Source organism: Panthera pardus, unplaced genomic scaffold (genome assembly GCF_024362965.1).
Source record: "Panthera pardus isolate Hobbes unplaced genomic scaffold, ASM2436296v1 HiC_scaffold_2, whole genome shotgun sequence".
NCBI classification, from domain to species: domain Eukaryota; kingdom Metazoa; phylum Chordata; class Mammalia; order Carnivora; family Felidae; genus Panthera; species Panthera pardus.
In genome coordinates, this window is record NW_026526765.1 from 11,570,009 (window position 1) to 11,584,416 (window position 14,408).

Below are 14,408 nucleotides of genomic sequence, written 5' to 3' on the forward strand. Positions count from 1 at the left end.
GAATGTTTTGTGACACGCCTGTTACATGGATGTAGCTGTGACAGGAACTTTGCATCTGTGTAATTGGGAACAACAGCTACTCTGATGCATCAAGATAAGGAAAAGAATGGTGTCTGCGCGCACGTGTTCATGTGGGGAGGGGGAGGGGAAGGTAGAGGATGAACTTCTGCAGTAGAACATGAAGCTGGTTTTTTTGTTTGTGTGTTTGTTTGTTTGAGAGAGAGCGCAAGCAGGGGAGAGGGGCAGAGGGAGAGAGAGAGTGTGAAGCAGGCTCCACGCTCAGCATGGAGCCCGACTCGGGGCTCGATCCCACGACCCTGGGATCGTGACCTGAGCCAGTATCAAGAGTCGGACGCCCAGCCGACTGAGCCACCCAGGCAGCCCAGAAATTGGTTTTAGTTTTGACTTAATTTATTTTCGCTTTTTAACTTCACGTAAATGGTAGCGATTAGTTCTCTTGAGTTTTAATTTATGAACCGTAACTGTATGAATTTATAACTGTAAATGGTTACTGGTTTCTCAGGTGATTACCCGAGACAGGGAAATGTCAGGTGTCTTCCCTGTAGGCCCGTACGTTCACGTTGGGTGAAAACCCAAGTTAGTCACCGCGCAGTTGGGGTCGTAGGTGTGATTCCAGGTGAGCTCAGCGGCGGTCACGATCTGGCTCATGTCTGACCGGGATCAGCCGCCTGCACGGACTGCGTGTGTCCACCACAAGACAGCTAGGATGACGGCCCTTCCGCAAGGGTGAGCCTGCTCCGAAGTCTCTGGAGAGCTTCCGCATGAACACCGGAGTTCTCACCGAGTGTGACCGAGGATTTGTAACCTATCTTCAAGGGCGGTTTAACTCTGGATTTTCTTTATGACAGAAGTGCATTACATATATTTCCCATGTACCCAGGGGTTGAGATTTAATAGAACTACTGATAATTATGAGCAACTGGCTTTTTTGTTTGTTTAAACTTGCCAGAATGCGGAGGGGAGTGCTGAGGGCTGGTAGTGTCACTGCTGCAACCCGGTGAAAAAGACAAATAAGTCTCAGTATCACCATGAAAATGTGTTTACCCCCAAAACCCCACCAGAAGGGCGCCAAGGACCCTCAGGGAACCTCCGAGATAGCTCAGAGGCCTGAGCCAGTGAAAGGGGACAAAATGGGACATTGGAAAGTTCCAGTGCACTGGGATGGGTGGTTTCCGTACCTGGGAGGCTCTTGTGACTGCTGTTCTTTGATCTGTGACCTTCCCCACCTGGGCTCTGTGCACCTGTCAGGGGTCTGTCCCCACTGGTGCTCACCAGGGACCTTTGCTGTAATAGTTACTAGACAATGGGTGCGATCACTTAATACACAAAAGACGAGAAATTCCCTCCCCACCAGCCCACCTGACCATACGGAGCCCCACAGACAGGAGTCAGCCTCACCTGGTGGGACTCAGAGAAAGGGTCGCGTGGCTTACACCTATTTTTTCTTTCTCTCCAGTGAAGAAGTCTGCAAGCGAGGATTCACGGTGATCGTGGACATGCGTGGGTCCAAGTGGGACTCCATTAAGCCTCTTCTGAAGATACTGCAGGAGTCCTTTCCCTGTTGCATCCATGTCGCCCTGATAATCAAGCCAGACAACTTTTGGCAGAAACAGAGGACTAATTTTGGCAGTTCTAAATTTGAATTTGAGGTAACTTCCATGTGTAGCCAGACCAATTAAACCAATAGGTGTGGTTTCTTGAAAGTGGACTTTTCCTCCTCATTTTAGATATCAGATTTTTAAAGCCACATAATAAATGGGAGCTGCACATCTTGTTACGTGTGGCATGTAAAATTAGTTATTGCATAAAACAACAAAAATCGGTTCGTTTATCCCGTTATCCTACTCGATTATTTTTCCCGAGGGAGATACAGACTCCAGTCCTCTTGGTTTTGGGTGGTGGGGCTGCTGAGGTACAGGGTGTGTAGCATAGAACAAGGTTCCCTTTTCGCCTGATAAAATAGGTTTACCTTCCAGTCCTGGTGGCTCTGTGTGGCCTCAGATTCATTATCCTTGCCTCCGTCTTAGCAATAAGGGAACATCGTGGAGACATTCCCGGCTTCACATGTCCGGAAGAAACGGAGTTTTCACCTTGTCCTTGCTAAACGGAGAGAATGATCTGTTAGGTATTTCATATATCAGCTCTCTCGTTTATGAGAAGGGAGATAGTCCTCTAAAAATGACACCGAGTGCCAAATTCAACAGTGCATAAGGTCGCTGTCTCCCAGACGGTGCACAAAAGCCTCAGCCTGCTGCTAACTTAACTTCCCTTCCCACTGCCACCTCTCCTTCAGCTACCAAGGCTCTGACAAGGCTTTGGTGCAGTTCGTGTAATGAAATGGTTATGGGAAGAAAGTACTCTGGCCAGCTTGAAAATTGATTCATGCCCTTTTCTGTAATAGAGTGTTTTCTAATAAGATGTAATGATTTTTGGTTGAATAGATTGCTTCTCTTAGCACCTTTGCCCAGACAGGTTTTAGTGATGTATTCATGTGTGTCGACAAGGTAAACAACAACAACAATAGTGTTAAGCACATCACACAGTATTAATTCTCAAACTTTATGTTACCTGTTAACTTCTCAAAGTGTTTTCACATGGGTGTTACTTACATTTTAAAATCTTCTGTGGTACTGATTTTCAATCTGATATCTGAGTTTAGTTTTAATTTGAAACTACATTCAAGAAATTTAGGTAAAAGATGAAACCAGTAAGCCTTTATTTTCACACGGTAAAGAGTGATTTTGGATGACAGTTGATTGGGTCTTAATTATTTTCTTTTTTTTTTTTTTTAATTTTTTTTTAATGTTTATTTATTTTTGAGACAGAGAGAGACAGAGCATGAACGGGGGAGGGTCAGAGAGAGAGGGAGACACAGAATCTGAAACAGGCTCCAGGCTCTGAGCGGTCAGCACAGAGCCTGATGCGGGGCTTGAACTCACGAACCGTGAGATCATGACCTGAGCCGAAGTCGGACGCCTAACCGACTGAGCCACCCAGGCGCCCCCTTAATTATTTTCTTAACACAGAATTTAAGCGGGTTGTCTTTAATTACACACATTTTAAGCAGAAATAACGGTTTAGCAATTATAATGCGTACACGTTTTTGCTGGTCTAATTTTGATCTCTCCTTCTGGGCCTTTAAAGTTACCTGTACCAGCTTCTCTACTGAGCTTATTGTCTCTACATTGTTACCAGCCTCGGCCTCTCTCTGTGAAGTGATTAGATCCGTGGGTGTTCTTAAAAGTCTGAGCAAATGAGACAGGAATGAGCCTACAGTCAATTGCAGGCCAACGCGCTGGGCTGGGAGCAGCCCGTCTTTCTAGCTCAGTTTGTTGCTCTTTGCAGGTTCTCATGCCAGCCATCCTGGAGTCGATGTACTCCTAAGTCTCTCTAAGGCTGGAGGTGACAGAGGTGGGGCTAAACCAGCCTTTCTCTGTTTTGTTTTTTGCTTCTAGGCCACAAATCTTTTTTTCCTTTCACTTTGTCTTTGCATTTAATGACTCCTCTCCCACTCCCTGTGTTTCCTTTGAGGCACGGTATTGGTAGTAACCCTGCAGCAGCATGTGGTGTAGGTCGGGTGAGGTTAATCTGATTTTTGCTTAGATTGTAAAGGATGAAAACTTCGTGGCTGTTAGATTGGAAAGTACAACGCTTATACTAAGAACTGTGGCAGATTATTGCAATGAGTGAAACTTTCCCTCTGTCTTTAGCTTTGTGACAGGAGTTTCCGCCCCCTTTCTGGCTACTTCTGTATATTCTGTAAAATTTAAAAAAGCCATTCATATCCTAGCATCCGCCACGTGATGGGAGGTGAAGTGAGGAGAGGGTGAGTGGTAATGGTGGTCCGGTGGGAGCGCTGTTTACCATTTAATGACCAGCTCACAAATCATTGTCCTGAGAGGGAGGACATTAGCTTGATGGTAGATAGGAGGAGGCCTCCACGGTGTTTTCTGTTGGGAGTGAGACGGTAGAGTGGTGTGCATGAGCAAGAGTGCATTGATGAAGTAAAATTGGTAAATCCTCTGCTCTGTTTTGCAATTTAAGACATTTCCTGGTAATTGTGCCTAAGATAGTGGGTTAATTTCCACATTCTTGGAAAGAAATCCAGGCTCTTCAGCTCTCCTGAAATACATATCCTGTAATTTTAGGAGTTCTGACTCACGTGTTGCTCTACTAGATTTATCTTTCACTGACTAGACTGGTAATGTTTCTTTCATCTACATTTATTTTTTATGGGGCCAGAAGAAGGTATGTTTTCTCTAGATTAAGTTTGAAAATCTCTGAGTAAGTATTGCAGATTGCATTATGATAAGGCCACGTAGACTCGGTTCATCTTCTCACACGTGATTTTTTTTCCTCTTAAGACAAATATGGTCTCTTTAGAAGGCCTTACCAAAGTAGTTGATCCTTCTCAGCTCACCCCCGAGTTTGATGGCTGCTTGGAGTACAACCATGAAGAATGGATTGAAATCAGAGTTGCTTTTGAAGACTACATTAGCAATGCGACCCACATGCTGTCTCGGCTGGAGGAACTTCAGGACATCCTAGCCAAGAAGGAATTGCCTCAGGATTTAGAGGGGGCTCGGAATATGATCGAGGAGCATTCCCAGCTGAAGAAGAAGGTGATTAAAGCCCCCATAGAAGACTTGGATTTAGAGGGACAGAAGCTGCTGCAGAGGATTCAGAGCAGTGACAGCTTTCCCAAAAAGAACTCCGGCTCGGGCAACGCGGACCTGCAGAGCCTCCTACCCAAGGTGTCTGCCATGTTGGACCGGCTGCACTCAACCCGGCAGCACCTGCATCAGATGTGGCACGTGAGGAAGCTGAAGCTGGACCAGTGCTTTCAGCTGAGGCTGTTTGAACAGGATGCCGAGAAGGTAAAGGAGCAGGGAGAGGGAAGCTAAAATGAGGCCTGGAGGGGGAGGCGTCCTGGCTCACGGGGGCCCAGCTGCCAGGGCCGCCTCGGTCGGGAGAAAGGGCCAAGGAAGGGTGAGCCACTCTCACGGCGTTGTTTCAGAACTCGCCCTAAGTCTGCCTCCCTGTTTTCCTCCTTGGGCGGCCCAGTGCTATTTTAGGAACTCTGAGTTATTAATTACTGACAGTTTGCTTTAGGATAACCGTAGGATGAATGAGAATGGTATCTTGAGTTAAAAGAGTGAACACTTTATAGAATTATGTTATTGAAAGCGATAATCGTGTACGTGTTTTGCTAATAACTGCTCTTCACTCCTCTCTAGGTAGTGACAGAACACCGTTCAGATCTATCACTGAGTATGTTTTTAAAATAAAAGATGAATAATGTGTTAAAAATAATAGCTTCTGGGAAATATGGGCAGTGATTACTGACGGTCTCCTTTTATTCTTGTGCTCCAGACAAAATAACCCGTCCCGGCAAATGTTTGTGTTACAGGCTATAAGTCAGTCTTAGCAATGTGGAAACATTTATAGGACTGTGTTGTAAGCCATGAATATGGGTGGATTGATCTCTCTTAATTTGAGCCCATTGAGTTTTTTTCATGGACAGGAGAATATTTTCTAAAGCAAAAACAAAAAACAAAAAAACAGTATTACAAACCTTTGTTTCAAACAGTGACAAGCCACTACCGTTGTTTGGCAAGCTTTTAATGTATCTGTCAATGTACTTCTGTTTAAAGAAGTGCCTTGTCAAAGATGCTAGAAAATCTTCCTTTCAATTACTAAAAAAACAGGTGACTGTCTGGGATTCTGGTTCAAGTCATGATACCAGGACTAATTGATAGTTACTCCTTTTTCCTTAAAGGTTTTCCTTGTAAACAGCATAATTGTCATCCTTTTCCAGGCAGTATCTGTATTGACCCTTGAGGGGGATGTCATCATTAAATTTTTTTCCCCAGTCCTTTTTATTTTTATGACAGATTTCATTGTTTGCATTTGCACAGCTTTTAAAATACTGTTTGCACTAAAGTGCATGTGATCTTGTAGTCACTGGAATTGCTGTCAGTAATCTGTGGGCATCGCAAAACTGGTCCACATACCTGTAAGTCCCTAGTTTCCCCTAACAGGTCTTTAATTGAAGAGCAGTGCTTTCATTAGCCTGAGGGATTTGAATACCTCCTTTAAGAGTAGCATCTGCTCCTTACATCCTCGTCAGTCAAAGGAACGCAGTAGACATAAGATTTTCTCATAGACCCTGCAGGTTCGGAACTGCTTACTTTGTAGAAGTCAAGGATCTTTTGGACCCAAATCCCCGAGAGGTTATCAGAGGAATGACACTGCCCTTGATTGCCTTGGTCCTGCTCCTGGGCCTGTGCCAGTCGCTTCTCTTCCGGAGTGATTTCAGGTTTTTTTTTTTTTTTCATTCTGGTAGATGTTTGACTGGATCACACACAACAAGGGCCTGTTTCTGAACAGCTACACCGAGATTGGGACCAGCCATCCTCACGCAATGGAGCTCCAGACGCAGCACAACCACTTTGCCATGAACTGTATGGTAAGACGCTGTCAGAACAGACGTAGCTTGTGTGTGCGAGTATTTTAGCAGACGGGCGGTGTTTACACAGATGGTGTCCCAGTGCACTGCCAGGAGGCCGTGCGGGGCCTTTGGAGCTACCGATTTGGGGGTCGCAGCTGACCTCCAAGTGTGGGAAGTTCTCAGTGTTGGCGGTATCCACGGCGTCTTTTAAGTTTTAAACGAGCAAAAATGTGAAAGCAAGCAAACAAACTGGTAAAACTTGAACCGGTTACTTGGCCGGTTCAACATGGATGATTTTGATGCTAGTTCGTGTGCTGTCCCTCTTAGGAGCCTACAGGGGGCCCAGAGAGGCTGCTCAGTGACCACGTGACTCTCCCGAGAGCCACTGTCACTGTGCTGGCTGCCCTTCCCGAGGAAGAAGTAAGCCAGCCTGCCTGCTGTCTGCCTCGGGGCGCACTCCAGTTCTCCTGAAAAGTGACGTTTCCTTCCAAGCTGAACTGAAGTAGTGGGGTCCGGACATGAGCCGTGCCTGGAGTTCCCTGGCTCTGTTTGGGGTTGATGCCCCCGATTCCCGTGGCCTGTCATGACCAGATGGAGGGTCGTTGTAGGATTATTAAGCAAAACAGCAGAAGACCAATGAATTTTAAGTAGCACTTTTGTTACATTTTTGGAGTTACTATAACTAAAATATTCTATATTCTATAGAATATATTCTATAGCATATATGTTCTATATCCTATAGCATATATGTTGTTTCTGTAGACAGTTAAGCTTCTAGAAATTTTCTTTTCAGGGACAAAGAGTTTTGGTTTGGACTTTGAGCCACTCTGTGAGAATTAACCACTCGTGGACCTTCTAGCTTTTTTTTTTTTTCTTTTTTTTTTTTACAGAGCACTGAAGCAATATAAAGATGGGCTTTTTTTATTAATAAAGATACTACTTAATTAAAGTTTGGTCAACTAAATGCTCCAATTTAGGTAGTTTCAAAGATAACATTTAGCAATAAAATTTTTGTAGTAGACACCATCAGAAAAGTTTGATATCTCTTCTAGGGTTTGAGGCAAGAGAACTTCTGGTTTAAATGATCAAACCTGGGCATAGATGAGGAGAGCCAAAATGTTACCTTTGGAGGAAGCTTTTTAGAATATCTTCCCAAGAAGTTTTTATCAGGTTTTCAGACCATTCTGACCCTGCAGCTACAGGCAGTAGGCATGCAATCCACTGTATCACATGCTTTAAAAACAAGAAATACTAACATATACTTCAGACAAATGAGGACACACAATGTCTTCTCACCCCACCCACCATTATTAGTGGCACATTTAGGATCGAGAAGACGTGAGTGTGGTGTGGAAGGCAGCAGTGTGGGGCGGGAATGCAGAGTTTTCTCATCTATAAGTGGGGATTATAGCTGCCTTCCCTGGAGTTCTGTTATTTTATTTCCTCTCTATCTGTAAAATACTAAGGTAATGCTGAACACATAGTAAGTAAGTACTTGATAAATGGTGATTATTAGCAGTCACGTTATCACCAATTAAAAGCACTGTTAAAATAAACTTTGGGGAGCACCTGAGTGGCTCAGTCAGTTGAGCGTCTGACTCTTGATTTTGGCTTAAGTCATGATCCCAGGGTCGAGGGACTGAGCCCTGTGTCAGGCTCCGTGCTGGGTGTGGAGCCTGCTTAAGATTCTCTCTCTCTCTCTCTCTCTCTCTCTCTCTCTCTCTCTCCCTCTCCCTCTCCCTCTCCCTCTCCCTCTCCCTCTCCCTCTCCCTCTCCCTCTCCCTCTCCCTCTCCCTCTCCCCCCCTCCCTCCCCCCTCCCCCTCCCCCTCCCCCTCCCCCTCCCCCCCCCTCCCCCTTCCCCCTCTCCCTCTCCCTCTCACCCTCTCCCTCTCTTTCTCTCTTTTCCTCCCTCCCCCTCCCCCTCCCCCTCCTTCCTTTCCCATGCTTATGTGCTCTCTAAAATAAAAAAGAAAATTAAAAACTCTTAAAAGTATGAATGATGTCTTTTTTTAGGTCTCTTTTCTGATTCTTTACAATAAACTCATATCACTTTGCTAAGTTGAGATTTTTGTTAAAAAAGAGCAGGGTAACTGTGTGCCATGCTGGGTGGCAGCCTCTGGTTCCAGGCCCCGTCCTGCCCCTGGCCCGCCACAGTACTGTGAGTGCTTGGTGCCTGTCTGGGGCATTTAGTGGTGCAGAGCAAGGGCCTGGTAACTTCTTGTGCTACCTGCAGTGTGTTAAACATTTTTTGACAAAATGAAAATGCTGGTCATCAATATGCACGGTCGATAGTCTCTAAAGAAAGCGTGCGAAGGGACGCCAACAGTTGGGCTCATTGTGTGTCACGGATACTTTTAACAGCTGTGACAGTAAGAACTAGCGGCAGGTACCGTGACGCAGGGAAGTCTACGTTGCCGTATTTGTGCAGAGGGAGTTTCTTGGACTGTGTGCCACCATGTTCCTTTTTCTGTGTTGCCAGTGATGCAGCGATGGGAAGGGTCTGATCCGTAATCCGCAGACCGGCACTCCCTACGCACAGTGCAGTCTGCTTGAGGATACGAAAGGGGGACACAGGGCACATAACGCCATCTCGGTGGGAGTGAATACCCTCAGGTTCCCACGGCGGGGCCATCCGAATGGGGAGCTCTACTCTGGACTCCAACAGAGGGCATCTGCTTATGCTCTTCTGGCAGGCCTTTGGCCTTTGGGGAGGATTTCCTCTTTAACGATACAAACAAAGCAAAAATTAGCATTTACAGTAAAACCTTGGATCGGGAGTAACTTGTTCTGTGAGTGTTCCGCAAGACGAGCAAACGTTTCTCACAAGTTTTAACTCAATAAACGAGCGACGTCTCGCAATACAAGTAGTACGTGACCCCAGATGTCACACGATCACAACTGAGCCAGCGGCTCTTAAAATCCACTTCGGTATGCAAGCCCTTTGGATATCACGCGTGTTTCCAGAATGGCCCGCAACTAGAGAGACAGAACACCTATGAGAAGGGGAGCCATTAGTTCTGACTAAAGGATGCTGGTCAGAGCATTATTGCCGTAAGAGCCGGCGAGGACTGTTTCCCACTGACTGTGACCTTGGCTGACTGTCGCAGCTCCGCAGGTGCCCTCTCTCCCTGCACATCTGTTAGCTGATTCTAGCCTGCAGATGTGCCCGGAAAAGGAACTCAGAGGCTGGAGTCTGTGGCTGGAGTCTGATCCCAGAGTACTCTACCTAGTTCAGATTTGGGTGAAAATGGAGGGAAAGAACGGACAGGTGCACAGGTGCATTCTTCAGGGTGCTCACTGGGTGGGCTGCAGACCAGGTGGCAGTGAGGAGGCTGCTGCAGGGGGTGTGGTAGAGGGACAGTGGCCCAGAGGACCACGTGAGAGGGGAGGGGAGGGGAGGGGAGGGGAGGCCAGAAACATGGAGAGGGGTCCGGATAGGTTGAGTGATCCGATTTCACGGCTAGACAGGGAGGGAGGAGCCAAAGAAAGAGGTGTCTTGGTGGGTTTTGGGGAACTTCTAAGAGGAGCAGCGTTGTGATGAACTGACTGCAGCTGGGGTTTGCTGAAGGTGCACGTTCCCCACTGCTGCCTTCCCTGCAATGGGAGCCTCAAGGGCGACTGAAGGTGGAAAGGGGAACAGCATAGTGAGAACTAATTTGGGTAGAAAGGGGTGTATGTTTTTCAGCCTCACAGTAAACTGGTAGGCTTGAAGATGGGCCCTTCACGGAGTAGAAAAGCTTGATTGAAGGTGTGCACGCAGCGTGGTTCCTTTCGTGCCTCGGTTCCTCTTCCGAGGAGAAAGTGGATCCGTTTCCAGAAGGTTCTCTATTGGCCCCAAAGCGACAGGCGCCTGGAGCTCGTGTAGACAGGAGAGCTTGTTTCCACACAGAACAACAGCCCGTGGTTGATCCGTGCGTAGTTTCTGGGTTCTAGTTAAAACCTGCAGCGTTGGGTTTTGTCGGTTCTGGGTGACTGCTTCGCAGCGGGCTTGCCATCTGGACCCTTTTCAGGATTCGAAGCCAGCGAGTGAGTCAGAGTATGTTTGTGCGCCCACTTGTGTACTCTGTTGCTTTGTGCCTAACAGTCTGCCTCTCAGCTAGTTGATTTGTAATTTTGCAGTTTTAAAAATAGAGATTGAAACCAATGCTTAGAGTTTATGGAAATCAGATAGCAAATATGTACACTATTTCATACCAGGTGATTCTGCTGTTCAGAATATAACTGAAGCTCGTGGGCTGTGTTTCAGAAAGCGCCATCCTCTGTGTTTCTTAGAAAGAAGCTTCTTGTCCGCCTTCCCTCACGAGCCCTCTTTCTCTGCCCCTTTTGCAGAACGTGTATGTAAACATAAACCGCATAATGTCGGTGGCAAATCGCTTGGTAGAGTCTGGCCACTACGCCTCTCAGCAGATCAAGCAGATTGCGAACCAGCTGGAGCAGGAGTGGAAGGCATTTGCGGCAGCCCTGGATGAGCGGAGCACCTTGCTGGACATGTCCTCCATTTTCCACCAGAAGGCTGAGAAGGTCAGTGCCCGGGCCCCACGGCCCACGGGGTGGTGCCAGGAGGACTTCCTCCTTCGATACCCGCCCAAGTCCTTGGAGGACTTTTGTGTGACCCTTATAGTGCCTAAGAACATGAGCTCTCAAGCCAGGCAGCTGGGAGTTAAAACCCAGCACTCTTACCTGGTGCTGTGCAATCTTAGGCAAGTTACTTCACCTCTCTGTTCCTTGGTTTTCTCGTTTGTAAAGTGGAACTAAAAGTACGTGCTTGAGAGGAGTGATTTATCACATAAATGAGATATTTCGCACTAGGTGCCCCGTGTAGTGCCTGGTAAGTAGTGTAAGTACTAATAAGTGGTAGCCACTGTTCTTGTTCCCTCTTCTCCCTTCTCCCCACTCTCTTTCCCTTCTTCCTTCTTTCCTTCCTTCCTCCTTCCTTCCCTCCCTCTTTTCTTTCTTTCTTTCTTTTCTTTCTTTTCTTTTCTTTTCTTTTCTTTTCTTTCTTTTCTTTCCTTTCTTTCTTTTCTTTCTTTCTTTCTTTCTTTCTTTCTTTCTTTCTTTCTTTCTTTCTTTCTTTCTTTCTTCTCCTCCCCTCCTCCCCCTCCTCCCCTCCTCCCCCTCCTCCCCTCCTCCCCCTCCTCCCCTCCTCCCCCTCCTCCCCTCCTCCCCCTCTTCCTCCTCCCCCTCCCCCTCCTCCCCCCCCCTCCTCCTCCTCTTTCCCTTCCTCCTCCTCCTCCTCCCCCTCCTCCTGGCTGTCACTTTTAGTATTCTGATTAGGGTGATTTGGCAGCAAGTAACTGAATGCCTGATTATCAGGTTTAAATATCAGGAGTTTTCTTTTCTCACAAATCAAGAGGTTGCAACGTGTAGAGAGTTGTAGCCATACAGCCATGTTGGGGTCGGGTCCGCTCCTCCCGGGTTTGTGCCGCAGTTCCTGCACCTGCACCCTGGTGTCCACCACAGTCCGGGATGGCGGTGCCGGCCACTTTTATCAGGAAAACATTAATTTCAGAAGGTCCCCTACCCCAGCACACCTCGCCTCCTTTCCCCTTGAGCGGGAGTGGGGTGTAGGCCCGTGCTCTGGCTGCGTGGGAGGGTGCAAGAAGGCGGACATGGCTTTTTAGCCTCCACAGTAGCGGCCATGCTCTGCCAGCAAGGGCTCGGGCTGGCAGACGACTTTTGGGAAGGCAGTTTACAGTGTCTTTCACATTTATTAAACTCTATGGATTTGAACTTGACGCTGGCTTCTTTAGCTGAAGTGCTGGTCAGAAGACTGTGAGAGGTCATACGTGCGTCTGCTCATAGAACCCCCACAGCTCTGCAGTCCCCCAGCGCTTGCTTAAGCAAACGTACGCTGAAAGACACAAGGAAGTGCTTCGCTCATGACTCAGACTTTAATTAGTGGAAAGCATGCTGGGCAGTGAAATACCTTTTTCAAGATGTGGAGAAAGAACACAGGACTTTTAGCCACTAGGAAGGCGTATGGGAAAGAAGCAAATGGTTGTCTGATGTTAAAGGAAGAATATTGATTGGGGTCATTTTTTTGTGGTGGGCGGAGACTGTATTCATAGGGATCTGTACTGACGCTGTTAAGAAGGAAATGGTATAATCTAGAAACTGTCTCTGTTGAGGAGTGAAGTCAGTAAACGTGAGATAGAGTCCCAGCTTGCCCAGGGTTTTGGCAAGGTAGCTAGAATGTTGCACAAGACCCTAATTAGTAGTGATCTTGACTCTAGAAACCTTTCAAATATGAAGCAGAAGAAGAAGCTGAATGGTATATAAAGAGAAAAAAGTCTTTGTGGCCTCACGTGAAAGCTGTGAATAGGGGCTTCGGGTTCCAGTAGTCCGATTTTTCGGCTCCCTAACCTATGCATTTAACTGGCTTTATGATAAAGGGGAAACAAAAGCCCACACACAAAAACAGGTTTAAAAAAAAAACAACACAGGACCCCACCCCCCTTCTGCAGAAAACAGCACTGTGCTCACCTCTGGTTCCTGCCTTTGTCCAGGGTGTGGTGTATTATTCACTGGACATTTTTGTAGGTGGGAAGATGAGCCACGTGGTCTCCCGCACATATGTCACCTGGAATCGTCACGTGTTCTACTGCAAGAAGTAGAGTGGCAGTGGGCTCTCAGAAAGTTCCATTAAGCTGGTATGAATAGATGTGAAACAGGACAACCTATGCGGTGAATGGCAGAGGGTCTGAAGCATAGTAACATACAGGGAAGGTCCCTTTCGTGAACGTGAGCCTGGGGTGTTCTGTTTGGATAAAATGAGTGACTGTAAATTATGGATTTGAAGGAAACTGGACTAGATGAATACATTATTGAAAACAATATTGTGGAATCCTGTGTAAACATGACAGTGCTTGAGGTCTCTGTGTGTATCCAGTAGCCAGAGAAGAAGCCAAATACAAGTTAGGGTCAGAGCGGCCTGGTGAAGAAAGGGCCCAGCATCTCTGATGGACCTTGGCTGAGGCCTGGCCAGGCAACTGAAATGTGGAGGTGGGGCAGTAGGACCTCTGCAGAGACTTTCTTTACTGTCAGGTAAAGACGTGTTGTGGATCTTCCCCCTTCACTGAACAAAAGTAAGATCTTTGAAATTCTGACGTGTGAGGGAAGCCCACATCTACAAGTAGTTTTCCTCTTTGCGGAAGAGAAATGGGTTCAACTTTGTTCTTCTTCTTTTTTTTTTTTTTTTAATGGTTTGCCTTCCAGTTATGCTTAAGCTGTTTTCATAAGCTCAGTTGGGAGAGGACCAGAAACTTGGACGTCATGAATTAGGTTTCCAACGTAGCCACCTCTTTGACCCCCATCCAGACTTACCAGTAGGAAACTAAATCCGATTAGGGAGTTAGGGAGGCACAGAGCTCAAATATGTGACCCCCATGGTTAATGGCTTTACCAAAGGAAGCAGCCTTCCCCGTAAGGATTACGCTCCAGCTAGGGAGACGTGTGCCCGGAACTGCCCAGCCATACTCCTCTTTGGTCCCGGTGGGTGTTCTCGTGTTGGTGTCTGCCTGTGGTTTTATAGATGTAAGTCTTGAGGTGCAAACTGGGTGAGGAGAACATTGCATAGATGGCACGCCTCCTGAAGACGTCTCAGCCGTTCATCTCATAGTCTCATGTCGCAATTAGAATCTCAGTTTGCAGACACGGAGACAGGACCACAAGACCAGCAGTCTTACTGGTAGATGGTGTTTAGGGGCCCCAGCCTTCGCTTCTTTTGGTCATGTGGCATATCCACTGAATCGTCCCTTCACACTGAGAAGCTTTCATAGCAAATGTTATTAGACTTAACAGTTTTGTAGAACAAAGAAAGTGACTTGATTTTGCTACACCTTAGCGCCCTAAGACGCTATTTAAAAAAAATACTCTAGGGGGTGCCTGGGTGGCTCAGTCAGTTAAGCATCCTACTCTCGACTTCGGCTGAGGTCA

The 14,408-nt window shown here is 46.8% G+C and overlaps 1 protein-coding gene across 6 annotated transcripts in view; it reads left to right on the forward strand.

The window, feature by feature from the left end:
• TRIO (trio Rho guanine nucleotide exchange factor) overlaps positions 1 to 14,408 on the forward strand; it is a 354,644-nt gene that overhangs the window by 136,370 nt on the left and 203,866 nt on the right. For all 6 annotated transcript variants that reach the window (XR_008423663.1, XM_053906894.1, XM_053906893.1 and 3 more), the window contains exons 4-7: positions 1,478 to 1,670; positions 4,386 to 4,898; positions 6,368 to 6,490; positions 10,803 to 10,994. Coding sequence is in view for 5 of the 6 variants with exons in the window: in XM_053906894.1 (XP_053762869.1) it covers positions 1,478 to 1,670; positions 4,386 to 4,898; positions 6,368 to 6,490; positions 10,803 to 10,994 (1,021 nt within the window). In the remaining variant the exon portion in view is untranslated. The remainder of the gene's footprint in view (positions 1 to 1,477; positions 1,671 to 4,385; positions 4,899 to 6,367; positions 6,491 to 10,802; positions 10,995 to 14,408) is intronic.